Source organism: Epinephelus lanceolatus, chromosome 23 (assembly GCF_041903045.1).
Source record: "Epinephelus lanceolatus isolate andai-2023 chromosome 23, ASM4190304v1, whole genome shotgun sequence".
Lineage (NCBI taxonomy): Eukaryota > Metazoa > Chordata > Actinopteri > Perciformes > Serranidae > Epinephelus > Epinephelus lanceolatus.
In genome coordinates this window covers 4,717,530-4,739,368 of record NC_135756.1, presented here as the reverse complement: position 1 = coordinate 4,739,368, position 21,839 = coordinate 4,717,530, and the positions used below count along the sequence as shown (strand labels likewise).

Sequence of the window (21,839 nt, the reverse complement as noted above, 5' to 3'; positions counted from 1 at the left end):
TATTCTTTTTATATTTCCCCATTTATTTTCTAATCCTGTGAGGGAGTTAAGCCTTTTATGGCACTCTGATGACTCCACAGAGAGGAGGTGAAAAGCTAATGGAACAGTCATGTTTAGTAAATTATATATTTATAAAGCTGCAGAGGAGCAACATTATTTTTGAAAAGCTTCTTCCTGGAACTGTCCTGCAGGATTTGGCAACTGCTTGTGTGGTTAGAGGTTTTTAATCATCACAAATACCCACTGAAAAGAAAAGTTTATTTTAGTTTCCATTTGTCCCGTATCATGTGATGAAGTATTTTACGATAAGATCCTCCAGGGATCCTCTTGGTTTGGTCCCAGTGGTGGAAAATTGTTTCTCAGTTACTTTGCGTAAATGTTGGTTTGCCGTACTTGTCGTGTCTTCGCACATTGTTGTGACTCCATAAGACGGCCCCAAACTCAGGGTTAGGACACTTCAGGTTTCAGGGTTAAGGCAACCCGCTCCTATTCCAAAGTCGTCGAATACAGGTGCTCGGGCAGTGACTTTGGTGTCAGACATCAACAAAAAAGGCATCCTTTCATATTGGCATGACACACAGCCAGGTGCCATCAGTGTATAACAGCGCCCAACAGTATCGGGGGAAATGTAGCCGCACAGTAGCGTAGGTTGGGCGGTAGTGTTGATGGATGGGTCCAACAATCACCGACTGTCACCTGGGAGGCTAGTGTTCACTTCCTGTCTGAATGCAAAGCCAAACCCTGTTGTATTTTCTAAATGTAACCATGTGCAATTCACAGTGTTGTACTGTCGTAGTGCTTTTATTTTGAAAGAGACTGTATGCAAACTGTACATTTCCAGTGACAAGAGAAGTGTATTTTGAAAAGACACAATGTATGTAACAGGCTGAAGTTGACACGGCGTCCCAGAACTCAGGCTACCTTACACGTGACGATGTCGGAGTGAGAATGTGTTGGTTATGGACAATGGATGTGGAGCTTGGGACTCCATTTGCTGCCGTCTCCCAGCTGAGTCAAATGTGTGTGTGTGTGTGGGGGGGGGGGGGGGGGGGGGACAGTCTACCAGTGTTTCCCAAGAAACTGTCAAGGGAAGAAGTTGACCTCACACACACACACACACACACACATGGTGCCGTACCCCTATAACTCGCAATCTCCCCCAGGGTCTGATAAATCCTCCCACTCACCCCGTCCCTCTCTGTTGTCACATGCACACACACTCACATACGGTACAGCTGTTCAACTTTCACCTTCGACCTTTGTGTCACCAGAGGAGGAAGTAGCGCTGGTGACCCATCGTCACATGACGACCCATGGTGACACCCGGGGAGACGGATGACGGAAGGAAGTTGGAGATTACAGTAATATTTATGAGTAAATAAATAAAGAATCCAGATTTACAGGAAGACGCATGACTGAGAGAACAACTGTGACAGAGCATCACCACTTTGTCTGTCGACTGCATGAATCAGCACATCTGATATTACATCAACTTTCGTGTCCATAAATCTCTTTTTTTAAATTATTCATGTGTCCTTTCATACATGTGGTGTGTGTGTGTGTGTGTGTGTGTTTGTGGTCGTACTCTCCAGCGTGAGAAAGCTCTCTCCTGAGGGAAGTGTTTGACCGCCCCACAACAGGAAGTGGGGACTATTCCCCGCTCCAAAACACACAAATGTTTGTACTTGCACCCTTGTGAGGACCCTTTCTGTCGAAATGTTCTCTCTAGCCCTTTATAAACAGGAATTGTGCAAATTTGCAGGATAGCCCAATCAGTCTTTTTTCAGCATTGGCAGTATAAAAACAAAATCGGGGAGTGCAGCAAAATGCCGCCTACCTACTTTTGTTTATACAGAATGTGCCTTTTTCGGGGCAATGGGGGGCGTGAGCAAGTAACAAAACGTGTAGCTCAGCGTGCGACGTAAACAGTGACGTGGGAGGGAAGCCGCGGCTGATCAGTCCTTCGGCGATTCTCTCATAAGTCGGCCCGTTCTTCAACGTTCCTGTCATCTGACGGTTAATGGCCTCTTCGTTTGCGAGGACAAGGAGGGCGCGCAATTCCTTGTCTCCCCAGTTGCTCATCTTTACAGTGTCTGTCAGGTTTGTGTTTCCCTCTTGCTACTAGCTGCTCGCTAATTCCTGCTATCAGCTGTTTCCTGTTTATCCACCGCCAGTGGGTCGCACATACGGCGTCATCAACAGCTCCTCCCACAAGTCTTCAGCATCCCGTTGCGGAAGGCCGCCTCGGTCTGTTTAAATTAAAAAGGTTCCGCCAATATGTCTACCCTATGAGGCAGAAAATTGGGCGCCTCAGATCAACTCGCCAATCCGCCTCTGTGTGTCTAAACGCTTGCATCTTGCCAGCAAAACGGCCCAACATTTGCCGAAAATCTGGCAGTGTAAAAGGGGTTTCTGTTGCCCCTGACGTTATAAGCGTAACCAACTCTCTACCAAACACCAACCCTCGCCTCAACGTGAACCTAAAAATCTTTCTAAGCTTGAACCTAAAATCAAGACTGAACCCTCAAACCGCCCTTTGAAGAACGAGGACCAGACAAAATGTTCTGTTTGCCAAAAGCATCCACACTTCTCAAAGACATCCAAAACGACATTACAGTTGACAAAAGAAAAAGCTTTAAATTAGATTAGTATCATGCTGCACAATTTAAGCCATTAGTGTGTTGGTGTGTGACAAACTGTGACTCTAAATGGAAGACTTTAGAAATGGAGAGGAATTAAGATTGGAGAAACAGGTAGGATCATGAGTTGGATAGCATATGACCCAGGATTTAGCCTGTTAGGTTGGATAAGAGATTTAAGCTGTGGGTCTCTCTGTTTGATCACCTCCAACGGAAAATTACAGAGCTATCGGGATGTATCAAAGACATTTGGACTAGGAAAGCAGGACCTCTACAGATATCTGCAATATAGGGACTCCCTCAACTGCATACATAATGGGATAAAATAAAAAGTTAGTTTCGAGACTGAACATCAGTATTCAAATTTCAAAGAATCAATCTACAAAATATATCAAACAAAAATGGGAGAAAAAATCAGACATGCAATAACAGTGATGCGAGATAATACGAATCATGTTTTCCAGGCCCAAAAATGCAGCCATATTGGCAGGAGACTGCAGCTGAGATCCATAAGATCAATTGAATTAATTCAGTCTACTCATTTTCTACATTATACCTAAGAAAAGTACCTAAAACTGTTGATTTGACGCAAACTGTCCCTACTTTCCAAAATGTCCTCACTTCCCCAAAACATCTTCACCTTTCCGAAAAACCCAAAGTAGAATAATAACAATCTATGAAGATACTTTCCAACATACTGCCACTTTCCAAAAATATCACCACTTTTTTTAATGTCCTAAAGTCCCAGAGTGGGTCTCCTGGGTGACAGTCGGTGTTTCACCAGGCTATCCAGCTATGCAGTAGATGTTGAGATGTTTTACTCTGATGGACTGACTGACAGACTGACACGCCGTGCCACTAGCATGGCTAAAAATGTCCTTGACTTTCCAGAAACATATCTATTTCTAATATGTTCAACACTGGTGTCGATTTGACGCAAAATGTCCCTACTTTCCAAAATGTCCTCACTTTCCAAAATGTCACTAATTTCCAAAATGTCCTCACTTTCCAAAATGTCCCTACTTTCCAAAATGTCCTCACTTTCCAAAATGTAACTACTTTCCAAAATGTCCTCACTTTCCAAAATGTCCCTACTTTCCAAAATGTCACTAATTTCCAAAATGTCTCTATTTTCCAAAATGTCCTCACTTTCCAAAATGTAACTACTTTCCAAAATGTCCTCACTTTCAAAAATGTCCTCACTTTCAAAAATGTCTCTACTTTCCAAAATGTCCTCACTTTCCAAAATGTCTCTACTTTCCAAAATGTCCTCACTTTCCAAAATGTCTCTACTTTCCAAAATGTCCTCACTTTCCAAAATGTCTCCGCTTTCCAAAATGTTCTCACTTTCCAAAATGTCCCTACTTTCCGAAATGTCCCTACTTTCCAAAATGTCCTCACTTTCCAAAATGTCCTCACTTTGCAAAATGTCACTAATTTCCAAAATGTCCCTACTTTCCAAAATGTCCTCACTTTCCAAAATGTCCCTACTTTGTAAAATGTAACTACTTTCCAAAATGTCTCTGCTTTCCAAAATGTTCTCACTTTCCAAAATGTCACTACTTTCCAAAATGTTCTCACTTTCCAAAATGTCCCTACTTTCCGAAATGTCCCTACTTTCCAAAATGTCCTCACTTTCCAAAATGTCCTCACTTTGCAAAATGTCACTAATTTCCAAAATGTCACTACTTTCCAAAATGTCTCTGCTTTCCAAAATGTCCTCACTTTCCAAAATGTCACTACTTTCCAAAATGTCCCTACTTTGCAAAATGTAACTGCTTTCCAAAATGTCTCTGCTTTCCAAAATGTCCTCACTTTCCAAAATGTCCTCACTTTCCAAAATGCCCCTACTTTCTCAAAACATCTTCATCTTTCCAAAAAACCCAAACCAGAATAATAAAAATCTATAAAGATACTTTCCAACATACCGTCACTTTCCAAAAATATCACCACTTTTTTTTTAATGTCCTCAAATTCCAGATTTTACTAACTCTTTAAAAAAATGTCCAGACTTCCCAAAATGTTCCCACTCTCTGAAAATCTCTTCTCTTTCCAAAAATATTGCCAAATACTTTGACCATCCAAAAAAATGTCATCAGTCTGTGGTTTTGAAACTTGAGTGGGTCCTCACAAAGACAGAAGTACACACACACACACACACACACACACACACACTCTAAATGTTAGTCTGTGCTGCCACCTTTTGGGGACTTGGTGACATTTATTTCAAACTGTTGCCAACCTGTTGTTGCTGCAATAAAAATGTTAATAGACTCAGAAGATACAGAGTCGAACCTTCCTCCTTCATGTCCTCCACCAGCAGAGGGACGAGACACCTCAAGGTTATCAGACCGACAGCAGAGATAAATAACAGGCAGCAGGAAGTGGGGTCATTGGTGTGTCTTCCTCAAGCTCAGGTCCTCTACCAGAGTCCTGGGAGTTTGAGGGATCTGCAGTGTCTTATCTGCTCCTAGGACCGCACCCTTCTGGACTGAATCTGCTGGAGCCATTCTCCCAGTTTGGGGGTCACAGAGGGCTCCGATCACCACTGGCACCATTTGTTTGTCAGCTTAGATGTTGGGTTTCAAACCAACAACTTCTGCATGTAGCCCCTCTGGTCCATATTCTCTGCCCCAGTCCATCTATGTCTTGTTCCAGTAGTCCATCTCTCATCAGGTTGCCCTGATTCCTCAACACCTGACCAGACCTTGTTGACCCATCTGTTGAGAGAAGCTCACATTAAAAAGGTAAACCACTGTGGCCACCAGAGGGCGTCCTTGACTTAAGGTTAAGTTAAGTGGAAATGTAGCAGAGCATGATAGTAAGTCTCTTTGCAGGATCTTCCATTGATAACATCCTTCAGCCACACTGCCTGTCAGTAGGTTGCTCTATTAATTAATTCATTATTCTTAATAAGACAAGCATGACTTTATTTACAACACAGATTTCTTTGTGGGACGGAGCTAAGAGATGCGGCAGATTTAGAGCAGGAGATGTTCAAAGTTTTTATGAGCTGGAGATGGGATGAATTAATGTCATTGTAACATTAGTGACAGGGTTACAGGGACAAAACATTGTGAGGATTATAGTACAGATACAATTAAAATATTGGATCTTAATAATATTACATAAGCAATACAGTTCCATCAGCACAAAAAAGAAACCAAATTATTAAACAACGTAGTCAAGCCAAGTTAGCTACGCCTTAGTTTTCTTCCACTGAATTTAATCCAACTTTCTCGACAACAAGGGAGGAGGGTTGATCTGAGCGTTTTGTAGATCACAGTATCAAGACAGGGGTTTCTTTCCCAGACAGAGCTGCATCTCAGTCTGTTACTGACTCGATACCCTACTTCTCTGTTCCCCAAAACAAACCCATGTCTCCTTGTGACCCCTCGTCGCTGCTCTCAGATGCCAAATAATTATAAATGTGTGATAGTTTTCGGTAGAGGAGATACCCGCACACCAATGTAACTAGGCTACAAAGCCACAAAAAGGTCCACAGGCTGAGATCAATGCAAAAATACTTAATTATTTTAGCACATTCATGCACAAAAAAGGTGCTGAAAGTGCAAAACGTAATATAAAGTGAGTAAAAACAGCAGCAAATGTTTCGGTCCTTGACATCAGTGCTACTGACATGAGATATAGACACAGACAGATTCCTCCCAGGTGTGATAAATCAATCAGCTGGTGCCACTAATTAAATGAGATCAACTCTGAAGAGCAGAAGCCTGACTACCAAATTACAATGACCTGTCCTATGAGTATTGGACTATGCACAACATCCTCAAACACCAATGTATGATAGCAGAACATAAGAATATACAAAGGCACAAAAAACACAACTGTACACAGAATATTAGAAAAGACAGGATATGACAAAGCATGTCTCCTCTACCGTCATTTTGGACATAAAATAATCAGATAATTCACAAGAAAACAGCAAAACATTGAAAAAGTCTGACAAATATATTTTGGTTGTTCTGTCTTCCATTGTGTTAATTTTCTTGTAAATCTATTTTATTTGTCTTTCAGGTCCCTTGTAGGGGTCCTGAACCTCAGGTTGGGAACCACTATCAGATACCTTTGCATGTTAAAATGAAGCAGATATGCTAAAAATTTATATTTCATCAGTGCTGTGGTTAATGAGGTTTAGTTTAGGCACAAACACCACTTGGTTAAGGTCAGTAGAGGAAAGTACCCAGGTTTGAGTGTTACCATCTCGGCTAGAAAAGCAGCAACGCCTTGGTAAAAAACAATCACTTGTCACGTTACTATCCCTGCTGGATGCACAGCAACAGGTTGCTACAAAACATCTGTGTTTGGTGCCTAAAGAGCCGCTGGAGAAAGCAGCAACGGCTTATTAATCACAACGGATTTTGTGTTTGTTGATCTTGAGCAGTGGTCTGTATCATCTTGTCTAAGTGCCACAGCATCCACCATCCGTCTGGTCATATGCTACGTCACTTTAAAACACTGATATGATATGATATGATATGATACGAATGAAACGTACAAATGTAACATATTTTTGCAGAAACATAAAATGCCAACCATTTTCTTTTGGTAACTGGGCTAATCCTATTCGATTAGGATGCCTGTTAGCACCACAGTGGTCCATGTCACCTCTCGTTCAGTGTTTAACCACTTACTGAGAGCATAGCTACGGTGGCCCTGAAGGTCAAAAGACAAGATTTCAGATAAAAAAAACAACAGCTCAGAAAACAAAACGACATTTCACAAACTAGAGACCATCCAGCGATAGGATCACTTCAGCTGCAATACAGTGAACCGCAACTTCAAACAAATGTGGGCCAAGGGCGTAAAATGGAGGGCAATGGCTGCTTCCCTACTTCCTACCCCCATACGTCTGGGCCCTTTGCTCTGACTGTGCTCGTCTTCAAACATCTTGCAAAATCCAAGCCCACATTTTCATACGATGACACGCACAGAGTCTCACAAGGTGAAAACAAAACCAGCTGTCGCAACATCATCATGGCTGCAAAACATTTCACAAAACACTACATTTCAGAAAACCACAAAGCATTCGGTGAACATCAGTCTGGAATAGTACATACTGGACAGCGATATCTCGTTACTGATTGGATGCACCCCCTGTCAGTCTGCAACAAATGAAAATACTTCTTCTTCTTTTGGATTTCTGGCAAACTGGATGTGTTGTGGGACTTTGCTTCCTCTCACAGGTCGGGAGTATAAGATAAAACTTCTCTCAATCTCAATCCTCTCATCCCAGTATGGTCAGGTCTGGCTCCAAAAATCCAAGATGGCAATGGCCGAAATGCTAAAGTCAAGACTTCAAAATGGGAGGAAAAATTTGCTTGTGTTCAGGGTGCGAAGATTGGCCGATTGGCTCAGACTGGACATAGCCTGCCGTGCACCTCCCCAGAAATGTAACTACACATCACAGTGATGCAGACCTCCTGTCTGTCTCTGTAAGCTGAAGCCATTTCCCTCAGTGGAAACAAAGCTTTTATTTACTTTAATTTCACTGATAAGAAACAATAAACTGTGAAGACAATAAAGCCTCCACAAAAATAGCATTTTAAGTCTTGTGTGTGATTTATCCTGGTTTCATATGAGCAGAGGAAATCTCTTCTAGTCGCTAGGCTAATTTATGCAATGTAAAATGCCATAAGCTTGTGCTAATAACGTTAGCATGTTGTATTTGTTTGGAAAACATGTTTAGTATAAGACAGTTGTTTTGTCAGTGAACCTTGTGAGTTGTAATGGAGCCGAGTTTTGTAACATTACCTTTGTTAAATGTTGCTGTTGTCCCTGGCTTCATATGAGTAGAGGAAAAGTCTGCTAGCTGCTAGGCTAATTTATACAAAGTAAAATGCCATAGGCTTGTGCTAATAAAGTTAGCATGTTGTATTTGTTTGGAAAACGTGTTTAGTATAATACACTTGTTTTGTCAGTGAACTTTGAGAGCTGTAATGGAGCTGAATTTTGTCACGTTACCTTTGTTAAATGTTGCTGTTTTCCCTGGCTTCATATGAGAAGAGGAAAAGTCTGCTAGCTGCTAGGCTAATTTATACAATGTAAAATGCCATAGGCTTGTGCTAATAATGTTAGCATGTTATATTTGTGGGGAAAATGTGTCCACAATGCATGCACGATAGCGCACACTAGGGCTTGTCATAACGTTGGATATGAATTTTCACGTCACGTTACTCACACAAGTTTGAACATTGCTGAATCAATGAGTGAACTTCCGCCAGTATGTCCTTGGCGTCATAGCCCCCGGAAGATCTCAATGCTGATTGGTTTTGCTGGCGTAAATTGATCACTGAAGTTCGGATTTCTCGTCTAATTGCGTCTGTAGAGGCTAAGCCAACGCTTTAAGCCAGCATTTTCTGCTCCTACAGCATCTTAACATTGATTTACATTTAACTGACTTGCGCAAGTTGTTTTATTTGCGCCTGGTGTGAACACAACATAACAGTGTGCACTGCACTGGGGCCCGTCATACCTCCCCTGTGCCTCTGGCCAAATTCCATTCATAATTCTAGGAATTTAAGATTGCATCATCTGTTAGCTGGTGTATAAATCTATTCATAAATAAAATATTTTTTAAGTGTATTACAATCCACTCTTTAATTCTGCACACAGTAAGAGGGGACCCCGGGATGTGAAGTCCTGGCTGCGGCCCTGTTTGCACTCTGTAACCCTGAAAAACTCCTCCAGTAAACTCTGCTGTGGATGTCTCAAAAACATCTCTGTGCACGTGCATTCAACCTGTAACTTAAATATTTCACCTGAGGGCAGAGCGTGCGTGTGTGTGTGTGTGTGTGTGTGTGTGTGTGCGTGCGTGCGTGCTGGACCACCTTAAATCGCTGCTCTCTGCACCACGTGACCATATTCCTGGAAAGTTCCTGGAAATGCTTCTTTTGTGTTTATGGTGATATCGGTTATTAGTCAGCTCGGTGGACACGCTCTGTCCCCAGCACAGTCACGGGTGGACGGACACAATGTTCGGGACACACACGGTGCTCTTGTAGCTCTCTGGGGAAACGGCAACAAATCGGTGTTTAGTTGTTGTTGTTGTTTTGTTTGGCGTCCTCACCGGAGCGCTCGAGCTTTGACTGACTGATTGACGTTTGAGAGCTGAAGCGGTTTTTCACTCCCCGTTTGTCTCCGCGCCGACCCGCCATTTCTGCGTTGAGGACGGAGAAGCGGACAGAAAATAAAAAGACACACACGAGAGGACGTCTCTGTGGATTTACCCCGTGAATGTCACCGACATGTCGGGTTGCTCGTGGAGGAGAAACTGGCATCGCTGGTTCTGAGCCAACGGTTTTGGCTAGTTAGCAGCTAGCTCCGACACCGAGCCGCTCAGGTACGTTTGTTTTATGTCATCAATCAACGTTAAATAACATCAGGTGGTTTATTAAACACGTAGCGGACAGGTGAGGCGGTGATAAGAAGCATGAGGGTCCGTGTAAAGCACCTGTGCTGCCGCCTGGTTTCAGTGTGTCCTAGCGGGGGGCGAAGAAACTGTCACACTGTGCCAAACTCCATTAATTATTTTAGCAATTTAACGCAACGTCGGACACTGAGTGGTGTTTGGATCTGCTGGGAAATTTATGTTTTTATAGCAGAAAAATCTTTCTATCTACAGACAATATGCTGCTCACTATTAATTTGAAAATAGTTATATTAAAAATAAATAGATAATATATCTAAAAATAAGGAAACCTATCATATTACACCGAATTTTGTTCGAAATTTTAGCTATTTGGCATCCCTTCGGTTGTGCAACCGCCACGTGTAAGCCAGCTAGAAAATTATCTCTCTGTGTGTGTGTGTGTGTGTGTGTGCGCTCCTCACACACCACTCTGAATAAGAATATAAAAGCACATTACTACATCTAAATTAGATAAACACAAGACACTGTGTAAAGCACCTGTCCGTTTTTCTAGCAAGGATCTGGTAGAACTGTTAAGTTAAACCAAAGTCCATTAAAAACATATTGCAATTTTAAGTCTTCTCGGTGGACGGCTGGTGTTTAGATATGATCAGGAAAAAAAACATTGGCTTGTGTCCTTTACAGTGCACTCTTTAATTCGGCCTACAGGAAACAACCCACCTGCTGTATTTAGAGAGATTATGTAGCTATAAAATGGAGACTCCTGTTATTTTAAGCCAGATTCTTTTCGAAGTTTTATCAATCTTACATTGCAACAAGCAAACCTGCTAGAAAATGTTTTTTTGTGTGTGTGTGTGTGTGTGTGTGTGCTCCTCACACACCACTCTGAATAAGAATACAAACACCTGCAAGGCTGCTTTGTCTTTAACTGTTAAGTTAAACTAAAGTCCATTAAAAAATCTTGAAATTTTAGGTCTCCTCAGTGGACGGCTGGTGTAAAGATATGATAGGGTGGAAAAACAATTAACTTTTGTCCTTTACTGTCCACTCTTGAATTCGGCCTACAAGAAACAACTCACCTTCTGTATTTAGAGATCCTCTAGCTATAAAATGGAGACTCTTATTTGGCTACTTTACGCCAAATTCTATTCAAGATTTTGGCAATTTAATGTTGCCTCGTGCAAACCTGCTAGAAAATGATAGATGATGATGACTTCTTGTGGTTGTGTGGTGATCAGACCACTCTGAATAAGAATACAAAAAGCAGATAATTATACAGTAGATTTTGTGATGACAAACTCCACCTGTACAGCTGCTTTGTCTTGAACTGTTTAATCAAAGTCCATTAAAAAATCTTGCAATTGGTGTTTAGATATGATAGAGAAAAAAACATTGACTTATGTTCTTTACAGTCCACTCTTTAATTCAGCCCACAAGAAGCAAGTCATCTGCTGTATTTAGAGAGATTCTCTAGCTATAAAATGGAGACTCCTGTTACTAAACGTCAAATTCTATTCAAAATTTCAGCAATTTCACTAAACTTGCTTGAAAATGATTTTTGTGTGTGTGTGTGTGTGTGTGTTCAAAGCACTCCGAATAAGAATACAAAAAGCAGATAATTATACACTAGATTTTGTGATGACAAACATGAAAGAGTACCTGTGCAGCTGCTTTGTCTTGAACTGTTAAATTGGTGTTTAGATATGATAGAGAAAAAAACATTTACTTATGTTCTTTACAGTCCACTCTTGAATTCGGCCAACAAGAAACAACTCACCTGCTGTATTTAGAGAGATTATGTAGTTATAAAATAGAGACTCTTATTAGTCTATCCAAAATGTTAGCAATTTAACGTCACCATGTGCAAACCTGCTGGAAAAAATTATTTGTGTGTGTGTGTGTGTGTGTGTGTGTGTGTGTGTGTGTGTGTGTGTGTGTGTGTGCTCTTCACAACCCACTCCGGATAAGAAGCAGATTAATATATCTAAATTACATAGATGTTTTCGCAACATCTTCGGTGATGACAAACACAAGAGACCTTGTAAAACACCTGTACAGCTGCTTTGTCTTTAACTGTTAAGTTAAACCAAAGTCCATTACAAAATCTTGTAATTTTACGTCTCCTCGGTGGACGGCTGGTGTATAGATATGATATAGAAAAAAAAAACATTTGCTTCTGTTATTTACAGTCCACTCTTAAATTCGGCTTACAACAAAAAACTCCCCTACTGTATTTAAAGAGATTATGTAGCTATAAAATGAAGACTTTTGTTAATGAATGTCAAATTCTATTGAGAATTTTATGATTGGCGCGGAAAAAACAAATAACTTCTGTTCTTTACAGTCCAGTCTTTAATTTGGTCTACAACAAACAACTCACCTACTGTATTTAGAGATTCTCTAGCTATAAAATGGAGACTAATTACTTCACACCAAATTCTGTTCTATTGGAAATATTAGCAATTTAACGTTGCCATGTGCAAACCTGCTAGAAAATAAAACTATAATTTATTGTTCTTTTTAGTTTAATCCTACATTCTGCACACAAAAGCAGCCAATTAGTATTTATTTAGATATCAAAGATAGAAAGAGATTGCAATTAGGAGAAAACTAGTCACACCAAATTCTATTGACATTTCTATCAGTTTAAGGTCACCTGGTTCTTTGGCTGGTGTACAAATCTGCTTATAATAAAATACCTTTTTTTTTCCTCTTGATTACTGCCCACTCTTCAATTCTGCCTAAAAGAAACTAACCCTGTAGCACTGTAAGATCCATAAAGGTGTTATGTAATTACAGCAGGATAGGGAGTAACAATAGATTCAGAGGTCACTTTGATAACACAGAACAATACAGTAACATTGCACAGTTAGTTAGTTGCTTTGGTTTAGATTTAAGTTTATTTGCACATTTAGATATAAATCATTAACCCACCTTTAAGTTCCTTTTTGTGTCGAGACAAAGACATAGGCTGAGTTAAAAAGTTCAAGTTCATGGTCCTCAGTTGGGCTCCACGATATCTCGATGAATACTGGCCTCTTGATGTTACAATACATTGGCAGGTAAAGGTCATTGGTTTGTCTAGTTGGATACAAATTAACCTGAGAATATAGATTAAAAAAAAATCAAAATAATGCAATTAAATATGAAATGAATAAAAGTGCACATATGAAGAATGTTCATATCAGAAATGGTCAATACATTACATTTGAAGAAGAGAGGAGAGGTTGCAGCATGTGTCTTGGAGCAAGTTGCTTTTCTAATAAAACGTTTTTTGCGGCATAAAAAAATTATGAAGGTATGACGGGTACGTGATTGCTTTTTTTTTCACCCATCTTTCGTGTGTCAATAGATAAATTATATTTAAGTTTTTGTGACATATGATGTCTTTTAATATATTTTTGTCATGTCCACTGTGTTTGATGTTTTGACTGTGAAGGTGTAAAACCACGTTTTTTTAATTGACATTTTGTTTGTTGATTATTTTCTCAATTGACATTTTTAAAAAATGCCCATTTGAGTCCAAAGTTAAATCTTCAAATGTCTCGTTTTATCTGAAGATATTTAAGTCAAGAGCAGAAAGTGCACCACAGAGAGTTTTTAGCATTTTTATGTCAGTGAATTTTCTAAAAAGTTTTTAATTTTGTGCTGTTTGAATCACGTTTGCAGAATTTAACACACAACTCTGATGTTTTGTAAAAAGAGCTCTTCTCTGTGAGGTTTAATGTAGTTTATTTTGAGAAAAAATGGATGAGTCTCCAGTAAAATTACTTTTCTGCTGCAGTCTGGAGGCAGTCGAACTCTTTTGATGGCTTTTCTTTATCTGCAGTATAAACTGGTGCAGACATTGGCGCAGAGACCAGTGCAGCGTCTTCCTCCCGTCTCGTCGGGCTGCTCCAGACCCCGTTCCCATGTCTGAGCTGTGGGCCTAAACCTAGGCTGAAGGTTGGATCAATCCAATGACCTGCCAGTCCTCCGAGTCCACAGACACCATCGAGAGCGACAGACGAGCCGACAACAACTCCAGGGCTGTGGAATCAGACGAGAGCCGCATTGCCTTAGCCATGAAAGACCTGAAGAACACAGGTACGCCCTCACACAGCAATATGCAATTCAAACACTTAGTTGCAGCCCTCGTCCCTTCAGCTTTATCCCAGAGGTATACAGTCTGTTACATCGGCTCGCAGCTCAGATTTAATGATTGAATAATATTTGTTTGTGTTTCTGTGTCCATAAGTGTCTCATGTTTTTCTCTCCTGTCTCTCTGTGGCGTCAGGCTGGTATTGGGGCAGTCTGACGGCTAACGAAGCCAAAGAGATCCTCCAGGACGCCTCAGAGGGGACCTTCCTGGTCCGGGACAGTTCCCAGAGGGATTACCTGTTCACCATCTCCGCCATGACGTCGGCGGGTCCCACCAACCTGCGGATAGAGTACAAACACGGTAAATTCAAGCTGGACTCGGTGGTTCTGGTGAAGCCGAAGCTGAAGCAGTTCGACAGTGTGGTCCACCTGGTGGAGCACTACGTCCAGCTGTCCAGGACCAGCGACAAGGCGGCGTCGAACTCTCAGCCCTCGGCCATGCCGCCCAACGGCACGGTGCAGCTGCTGCTCACCAAACCGGTGTACACTGCCACGCCGTTGCTGCAGCACCTCTGCCGCATCGCCATCAACAGGACGACGCGGCAGGTCCAGGATCTGCCGCTACCCAACAGACTGAAGGACTACCTGACGGACTACACCTACAACGTGTAGGCGCCCAGCAGGACTACAGCTCACCGTGGAGTTATACCAGTGCAATGCATCAGCCGTGTGCTATGCCTGTCTGACCACTGACCAATCCCATCATGCACTGCTACTACAAGAACCCAGCAAGACACAGGGACATGCAATAACCAGTGAGTCTGACAGCTGGAGGAAACCTCAGCAGGATGTTTGGTTGATGATGTTCTGTCAGGCTTCTTACAAAGTCCCTGAAGTACTCCTGAACGTACCACACTGCAGTAAGTACCTGTGTGACCCGTCAATACTGCTCTGTGGTGCTGTAACTGACCACAGTGTGACTTTAAAATAATACCTTTAGCAACATGACGCCTTTACACATCTACAGACTGCACTTGAACCCAGAGAACGATGCTGATCTGTTTCCAGATTCCAGCTCTGGAGTTACTTAGAAACTACAGGTGATCACCAGAGACGCTGGAGATCCAGGTCATTATATTGTCCGATATTCAAACAAAAGCTGCGACTAAACATTATTTTCTTATCGAGTCATTGTTCTCCGCGTTAAAAATGGACAGACCCTCAGAAAGAGGAGTGCTACCAGCTGGTCCAGGGGCCTCGCCTGAATGATTGTCGATTCAAGGTTTATTTCAGGATGAATCGGGGGCAGGTTGACGATCTGTTGTCAGTTATCCAGCCTGATTACAGCTGTAAAACATTAGAAAGTAGTTGAGGCAACAGTTTGCTCAGATATGTCTCGCAGCTTGGTGGAAAGTGAGCTAACGTTAGCTTTAAACTCTCCACTGCCACAGAAGCCCTGTCTCTCAGTTTATCTGACGGGACAAGAAAACTGCAATAACATCGAGCGCTTTACTGCTCTGAGTTAAGTTTTTTCAGTTTGAGGCGTTCAGGGCACTCCTGCAAGAACACAAAGCTCATAGAGCTAAAAAAGTGGTGCTAACCAATGCAAAAGCAGCAAGCGAAACGTTTCACTCTGAAAGCAATTACAGAAACCTGCCCCACGCTGCTAAAACGTACCCCGTCTGATCGGTGACAAATTCCAGCGCTCGCCTCTCCACCAAAACAAGTTACCTCTTGACACTGTTTTGCAACAGCACTCTCGCTGAACCCTTGGTTTCATTTATAAGCATGGTGTACACACAAAATGAAGCCTGAAAGAGGCAAACGCCACTTCCCACAGGAAAAATCGTGATCTATAAAAACAGACTTGATAGGAGAAACTTTGACCCATGCCTACGAACATTTTAGAGACAAGAAATTGTCGAGTATTTCTGGCTACGAGATAGATTTGGCTATGCAAGACTACAAAATACTGACAGGAAAACACTTGTTTGTAGTTTAACACAGCCCGAGATTTTGTCTTCGGGTGTCTTTTTTTTCTGATCAAAGTTCCACAACCCAAAAATATTCAGTTTACTGAGATATAAAAAAGAGAGCAACATTAAAAAAAAAAAAAAAAAAAAAATCTAATTTTGGCAGAGAGACAGCCCAACCCCCGATTACTAACCGCGTTATTTTTGTAAGGAACAATCTCAAAATAAAGCAAAATACAAGAAGCCTTTCTTTTTAGTACGGCGCCTCCTATACTCAGTGAGCTTTCAGAGTTGGTAAAGTTTTAATGTTTTGTGATGTAAATGTCTTTTATTTCATATTCTGTTGGCTTTGCTGACAGACAGAAAGACAGCTAGCTGCAGAAACATAGCGCCCACTGCCCAACCTCCAGTCTCCAGTGGTAAGCTAACGTTAGTTTTGGCCGCTCTGCACCGAGCACCATCCAGTTCAGGTGGGAGCTCATTAGTGGGGTGGTAGGAAAGCATTGTGTCTGGTCTCCCCTCAGGTCGCCATGGCTAGTAAGCGGCTTCACGTTTAGCGTTGTCATAGTTGACAATGCTAACACAGCTAATGCTAAAGGAGGTTTGCAGGTCAAAATTTAGCCATTTACTCGCTGGGACGAGCAGGCGGGAGACCAGAGGTCGGGAACAACGTTTCCTCAGCAAAGCTGTTGGGTCAGGACGGTGTTACTAGCAGTAACCACTGAAAGAGTTGCGATGCTAGCTAGCAAGCTAGCTCCCACCAAACCCGGTCGGTGTGCAGTGCAAAAAAACTGAAAAGCAGCAAAATTAACCTTTTGACTAATGTGTGTAAGCAGTCAAAAATATTTTCGGAAAATTAACTATTGATATCCCTTCTTTAGTCTACAGTGAAGTGGAAATGAATCTGTTTTGTGTTTTTCTTTCTTTATTACTATATTTTTAAATTAATTATTTGGTCTGTAAACCTTCAGAGAGTGTGTCATGGCCCAAAGCAACATATTTAATTTATTTATATATTTTTTCCATATTTAATTTAACTTTCACATTTCTGTGGCTTGAAAAGTAAAAATAATTAAATTAATTAAAGAACTAATTGTTTTAGCTTTACATTAGAGTTTAGTTAATTGGGTTACATTTAAAAGCATTTGTTGATTACCTGAAGAGTATCCTTGAAACAAAAGCTCAATTTAAACCCAAGTAAATATTTATTGTTAATCATTTATTATTGGAAACTTTATTTTCCATATTTGTTAAATTGTACACTGAGCTGCAAACTTAAAGACTCAACTGACTCGTATCTCTATTTCTTCTTTAAGTATCACCAAATCACATCATTCTGTCAGACACTCGCTCAGTAATTTTAATGAAATTGTTCAGACATTATGGACCTGTAAATACAGCAAAATATGCATTTTCCAGCAAAATACTTTAAGTTATAATATAAAATAGCATTATGAAAGACAAAGGGAATTATAGGCCGGTGCAATAAATTGTTACACAAATGTGAATCAGCTGAAATTAACTAAAAACTTAAAGAGAAAGGTGAAACATTTCCTGTTTCAGAAACATAAAATCTTTACATCATCCTCTCTCCAGTCAGTTTGTTGTTTTCAACACAGGGAAAGAAGCCCTCTGATTGGCTGAGTGATGACCATGAAAGGTTCAGTGAGGGCCAAACGTCAGTGAGGCAGCAGGATGAGGTTTCCCGATCGATGAGCAGCGTAACAAACAAGCCGACGTCCTCCGTGTTGTTTTTCATCCCGACACATGTCAGAGTCAAAGCCTTAATAGGGCACCTCTCTAGGCTTCTGCTGGACTTTGTCCCTGTCGGATGTAGTACGCTGTGACTCTGGACCAATCAGATAACAAGAAAACAAAGGCCCTGTAGTCCCAGCATGTCCTCAAAAATACAGCTTTAGATAGTTTTGTCCTCTTTTGTGTTTTGTTCTGTGGAGACCATCCAACCAAACTCCATTTACAAAGCTTAAGTTTTTAGGATTCCTTGTTGATTGTTAACAACCAACACCTGGTGGAACGTAACATGTGAGCCTCTTTTAAAGGAACGTTGTGCAAGATTTAAGGGGATTTAGTGGCATCAGCTTCACTATAAGCCATTCACAAATATAACATGCTAACGTTTTTAGCACAAGCCTATGGCATTTTACATTGTCTAAATTAGCCTAGCAGCTAGTAGACTTTTCCTCTACTCATATGAAACCAGGAACAACAGCAACATTTAACAAAGGTAACGTTACAAAATTCAGCTCCATTACAACTCACAAGGTTCACTGACAAAACAACTGTCTTATACTAAACACATTTTCCAAACAAATACAACATGCTAATGTTATTAGCACAAGCCTATGGCATTTTACATTGTATAAATTAGCCTAGCAGCTAGCAGAGATTTCCTCTGCTCATATGAAGCCAGGATAAATCACACACAAGACTTGCAATGCTATTTTTGTGGAGGCTTTATTGTCTTCACAATTTATTGTTTCTTATCTGTGAAATTAAAGTAAATAAAAGCTTTGTTTCCACTGAGGGAAATGGTTTCAGCTTACAGAGACAGACAGGAGGAGTTACATTTCAGGGAGGTGCACATCAGGCTACAGTGTTGATTTGATTCAGATGTTTTTAAGTTTTAAACCATTCAACCAAACCCCATTTAAAAAATCTTACATTTCTAGGATTCCCTGTTGATTGTTAACTATTAACAGCTGGTGGAATGAAACATGTGAGCCTCTTTTAAAATGTCTGAAAAGGTCTTTCAGTAAATTCGGTTTAAGTTTGATCCATCATGTAGCACTTTATTTCATGAAAACTTTAACTTCAGCTCAGGCTGTTTGTTGCCCATCCATGTTTCTCACTGTAGAAACAGAAGCTACTTGTGTAAGTAGAGTTTAATGAGTTTCCTGTTTAAGCATATCAATTTCAGCAAAAAAAAAATTGGTTTAATTTTATTTGGTTTTAATTTTGACCTGCCTCTCTCCTGCATGTTTCTCTGGCTCTAACGTGTAATCATCAGAATAAACGTGTCAGTCTATTCTGGCGTCTCTTACAGTTTTGTAAGGCTCAGTTTAAATCCATACTGTGGTCATGTAACAGGAGGTCACTCAGGTAAATGGGACTTTGTTGCACATGTTTGTCCACAGCTTTGATGCTCACACTGTTGCATCTGACTCTGTGTGGACTCTACATGACGTTTCTGTTATTATCTATCATAATGTTCTTCTTTGTATCGTTACTTTTGTATGGAGGGCTAATCATCAGAGGGGAGGGGTCGCTTGTTTTCTCCTTCAGCTACGATTTCACGGTGGTAAAGTGCATGAAACTAAAAACTCTTTGAAGAAATAAATCTTTATTACTGAACACAGAACACAATAAGCAGATCTTTGTACATATCACAGCTGTGGCGTGAACCCCGCAGCTCTCGGCCTGTTTGATTTTTAAGAGATATTTATTGATTGTGTCACACTGTGTTTTCTGGTACATTATTTTGTAAAGAAGCTGCACAGACTCTGAGAGCGTGCGTGTTGCTGCCGTCGTCGGTGTGTCTGCTGACGGGAAGCCACACCGCAGCTCTGCCTCTGTAATGTTGATCAGCTTCATGAGATAAATAAAGTTTTATATGGTGCTGTGTTTGTTATTTACTGCACAGATTTGCACTGGTTTATTTGTATTTATTGGTTTTGATGATGATGTCATTTCAGTTTTATTCAGAGGTATTTAAAATGTTTGTTTTTTTATTTTCACCCTCATTAATTGTTTTTTATGCCTCCGCGTCGGCAATAGCTGCGGCTGGAAACATGTTTTTAGGTTGTCTGTCCATCCATTTATCCATTCTTGTGAATGCAGTATCTCAAGAACACAGGGATTCAGGGATTTTCTTTTTCAAATTTGGCACAAACATCCACTTGGAGTCAAGGATAAACTGATTAGAATTTTGTGGTCAAAGGTCAAGGTTACTGTGACCTTGCTGCCTTCTTCTTATGAATATTTCAAGAACATCTTTAAGATTTTTTTCCCAGATTTGGCACAAACATCCAGTTTAGCGATGAATTGCTAAGAATTTTGCGGTCAAAGGTCAAGGTTGCTGTGACCTTCCGTCCATCTCATCCTCATGAACACAATATCTCAAAAATGCCTTGAGGGATTTTTTTTTTTTTTTCAAATTTGGCATAAACATCCACTTGGAATCAAAAATAAACTACATAGATTTTGGTGGTTAAAGGTCAACGACAGCATGACCTCACTGCCTTTTCTTTGTCATGAACGCAATATCTCGAACGTCTTGAGGAATTTCTTCGATTTGGCACAACGTTCATGTTGGCTCAAGGATGAACTGATTAGACTTTATTCGTCAAAGGTGAAAGGCCAAGGTTATTTTGACTTCCTCCATCCCATTCTCATGACAGCAATATCTCAAGAATGTCTTGAGGACATTTCTCCAAATTTGGCACTGGCACTGGCAATGTCCACTTTGACTCACCGATGAACTGATTAGAATTTAGTGGTCAAAAGTTAAGGTTGCTGTGACCATGCCTCCATCTCATCCTCATGAACAGAATATCTCAAGAGGGCTTTGAAAGATTTTTTTCAAATTTGGCACAAACGCCCACTTTGGAGTCAAGGGTAAACTGATTCGATTTTGGTGATTAAAGATGTTGCCTTCTCTTTCTCGTGAATATCTTAAGAACACCTTAAGGGAATTTCTTCAAATTTGGCACAAAAGCTCACTTTGGCTGAAGGATGAACCAATTAGACTTTAGTCATCAAAGGTGAAAGGTCAAGGTCATTTTGACTTCCTCCATCTCATTTTTTTGTACGCTGAATCTCAAGAACACCCTGAGGAAAGTAATTCAAATTTGGCACAAATGTCTACTTTGACTCAACAATAAACTGATTACAATTTTGTGGTCAAAGCTCAAGTTTGCTGTGATCTTGTGTGCATCTCATCCTCATGAGCTCAATATCTCAAGGGCCTTGAGGGAATTTCCCAAAATTTGGCACAAACATCCACATTGGCTTAAGAATGAACTGATTTAGAGTTGGTGGTTGAAGGTCAAAGGTCACTGTGACTGTGCAAAACATGTCTTATGCCATAACTTAGGAATCTGTACACTAATTGTGACAAGATTTCACATAAATGTCTGAATGGATAAAATGATGACATTTTATATCCAAAAGGTCAAAGGACAACTTCATTGTGACATCATGATGTTGTGCACAAAAACATTTTCTGTCCATTACTAAACTGTCATATCTCAGGGACAGAAGGGGAGACATTTGGTCAGATACTGAATTGGTGATTCTAATCTTCAGGTCAGGTCAGGTCACTTTATTGATACCCAAGGGTAAACTAGTTTTGCAGTTGAGAGTCAAAACATCTATCACAGTTTGAACAATCAAAACAAAAACATAGAACATAGAATACAAGAAAGAAATTTAAGAATCTTGAATCTGTGCTGATTGTATAGATCCTCTGTGCTGTCGAGGGGAAGATGAGTGTGAAGCATCCATGTTCTGATAGACATGGATGCAAATTATAACAGCAACTTGACAGATTTGTTTTTGAATTTGTTATGATATCGTTGTCATTATATCATCATGATGCCAACACTGAAAATATGTGCCATTAATTGTCCTGCCAGGTATGACAGCTGTCAGTGATCCTTCTACCAGGTAAGCAGGAATGTGATAATAACTAACAATATTTGGGTTTTACAAGACCCAGAAATCATTAATACAAAT

At 40.6% G+C, this 21,839-nt stretch overlaps 1 protein-coding gene across 1 annotated transcript; it reads left to right on the top strand.

Moving 5' to 3' along the window:
- Positions 1-9,532: 9,532 nt before the first annotated feature.
- socs2 (suppressor of cytokine signaling 2) lies at positions 9,533-19,743 on the top strand. Its single transcript, XM_033615231.2, has 3 exons — positions 9,533-10,002; positions 13,862-14,118; positions 14,309-19,743. Exons 2-3 carry the CDS (start codon positions 13,992-13,994, stop codon positions 14,782-14,784), a joined length of 603 nt encoding a protein of 200 aa, XP_033471122.1. The 5' UTR covers positions 9,533-10,002; positions 13,862-13,991; the 3' UTR covers positions 14,785-19,743.
- Positions 19,744-21,839: the final 2,096 nt, after the last annotated feature.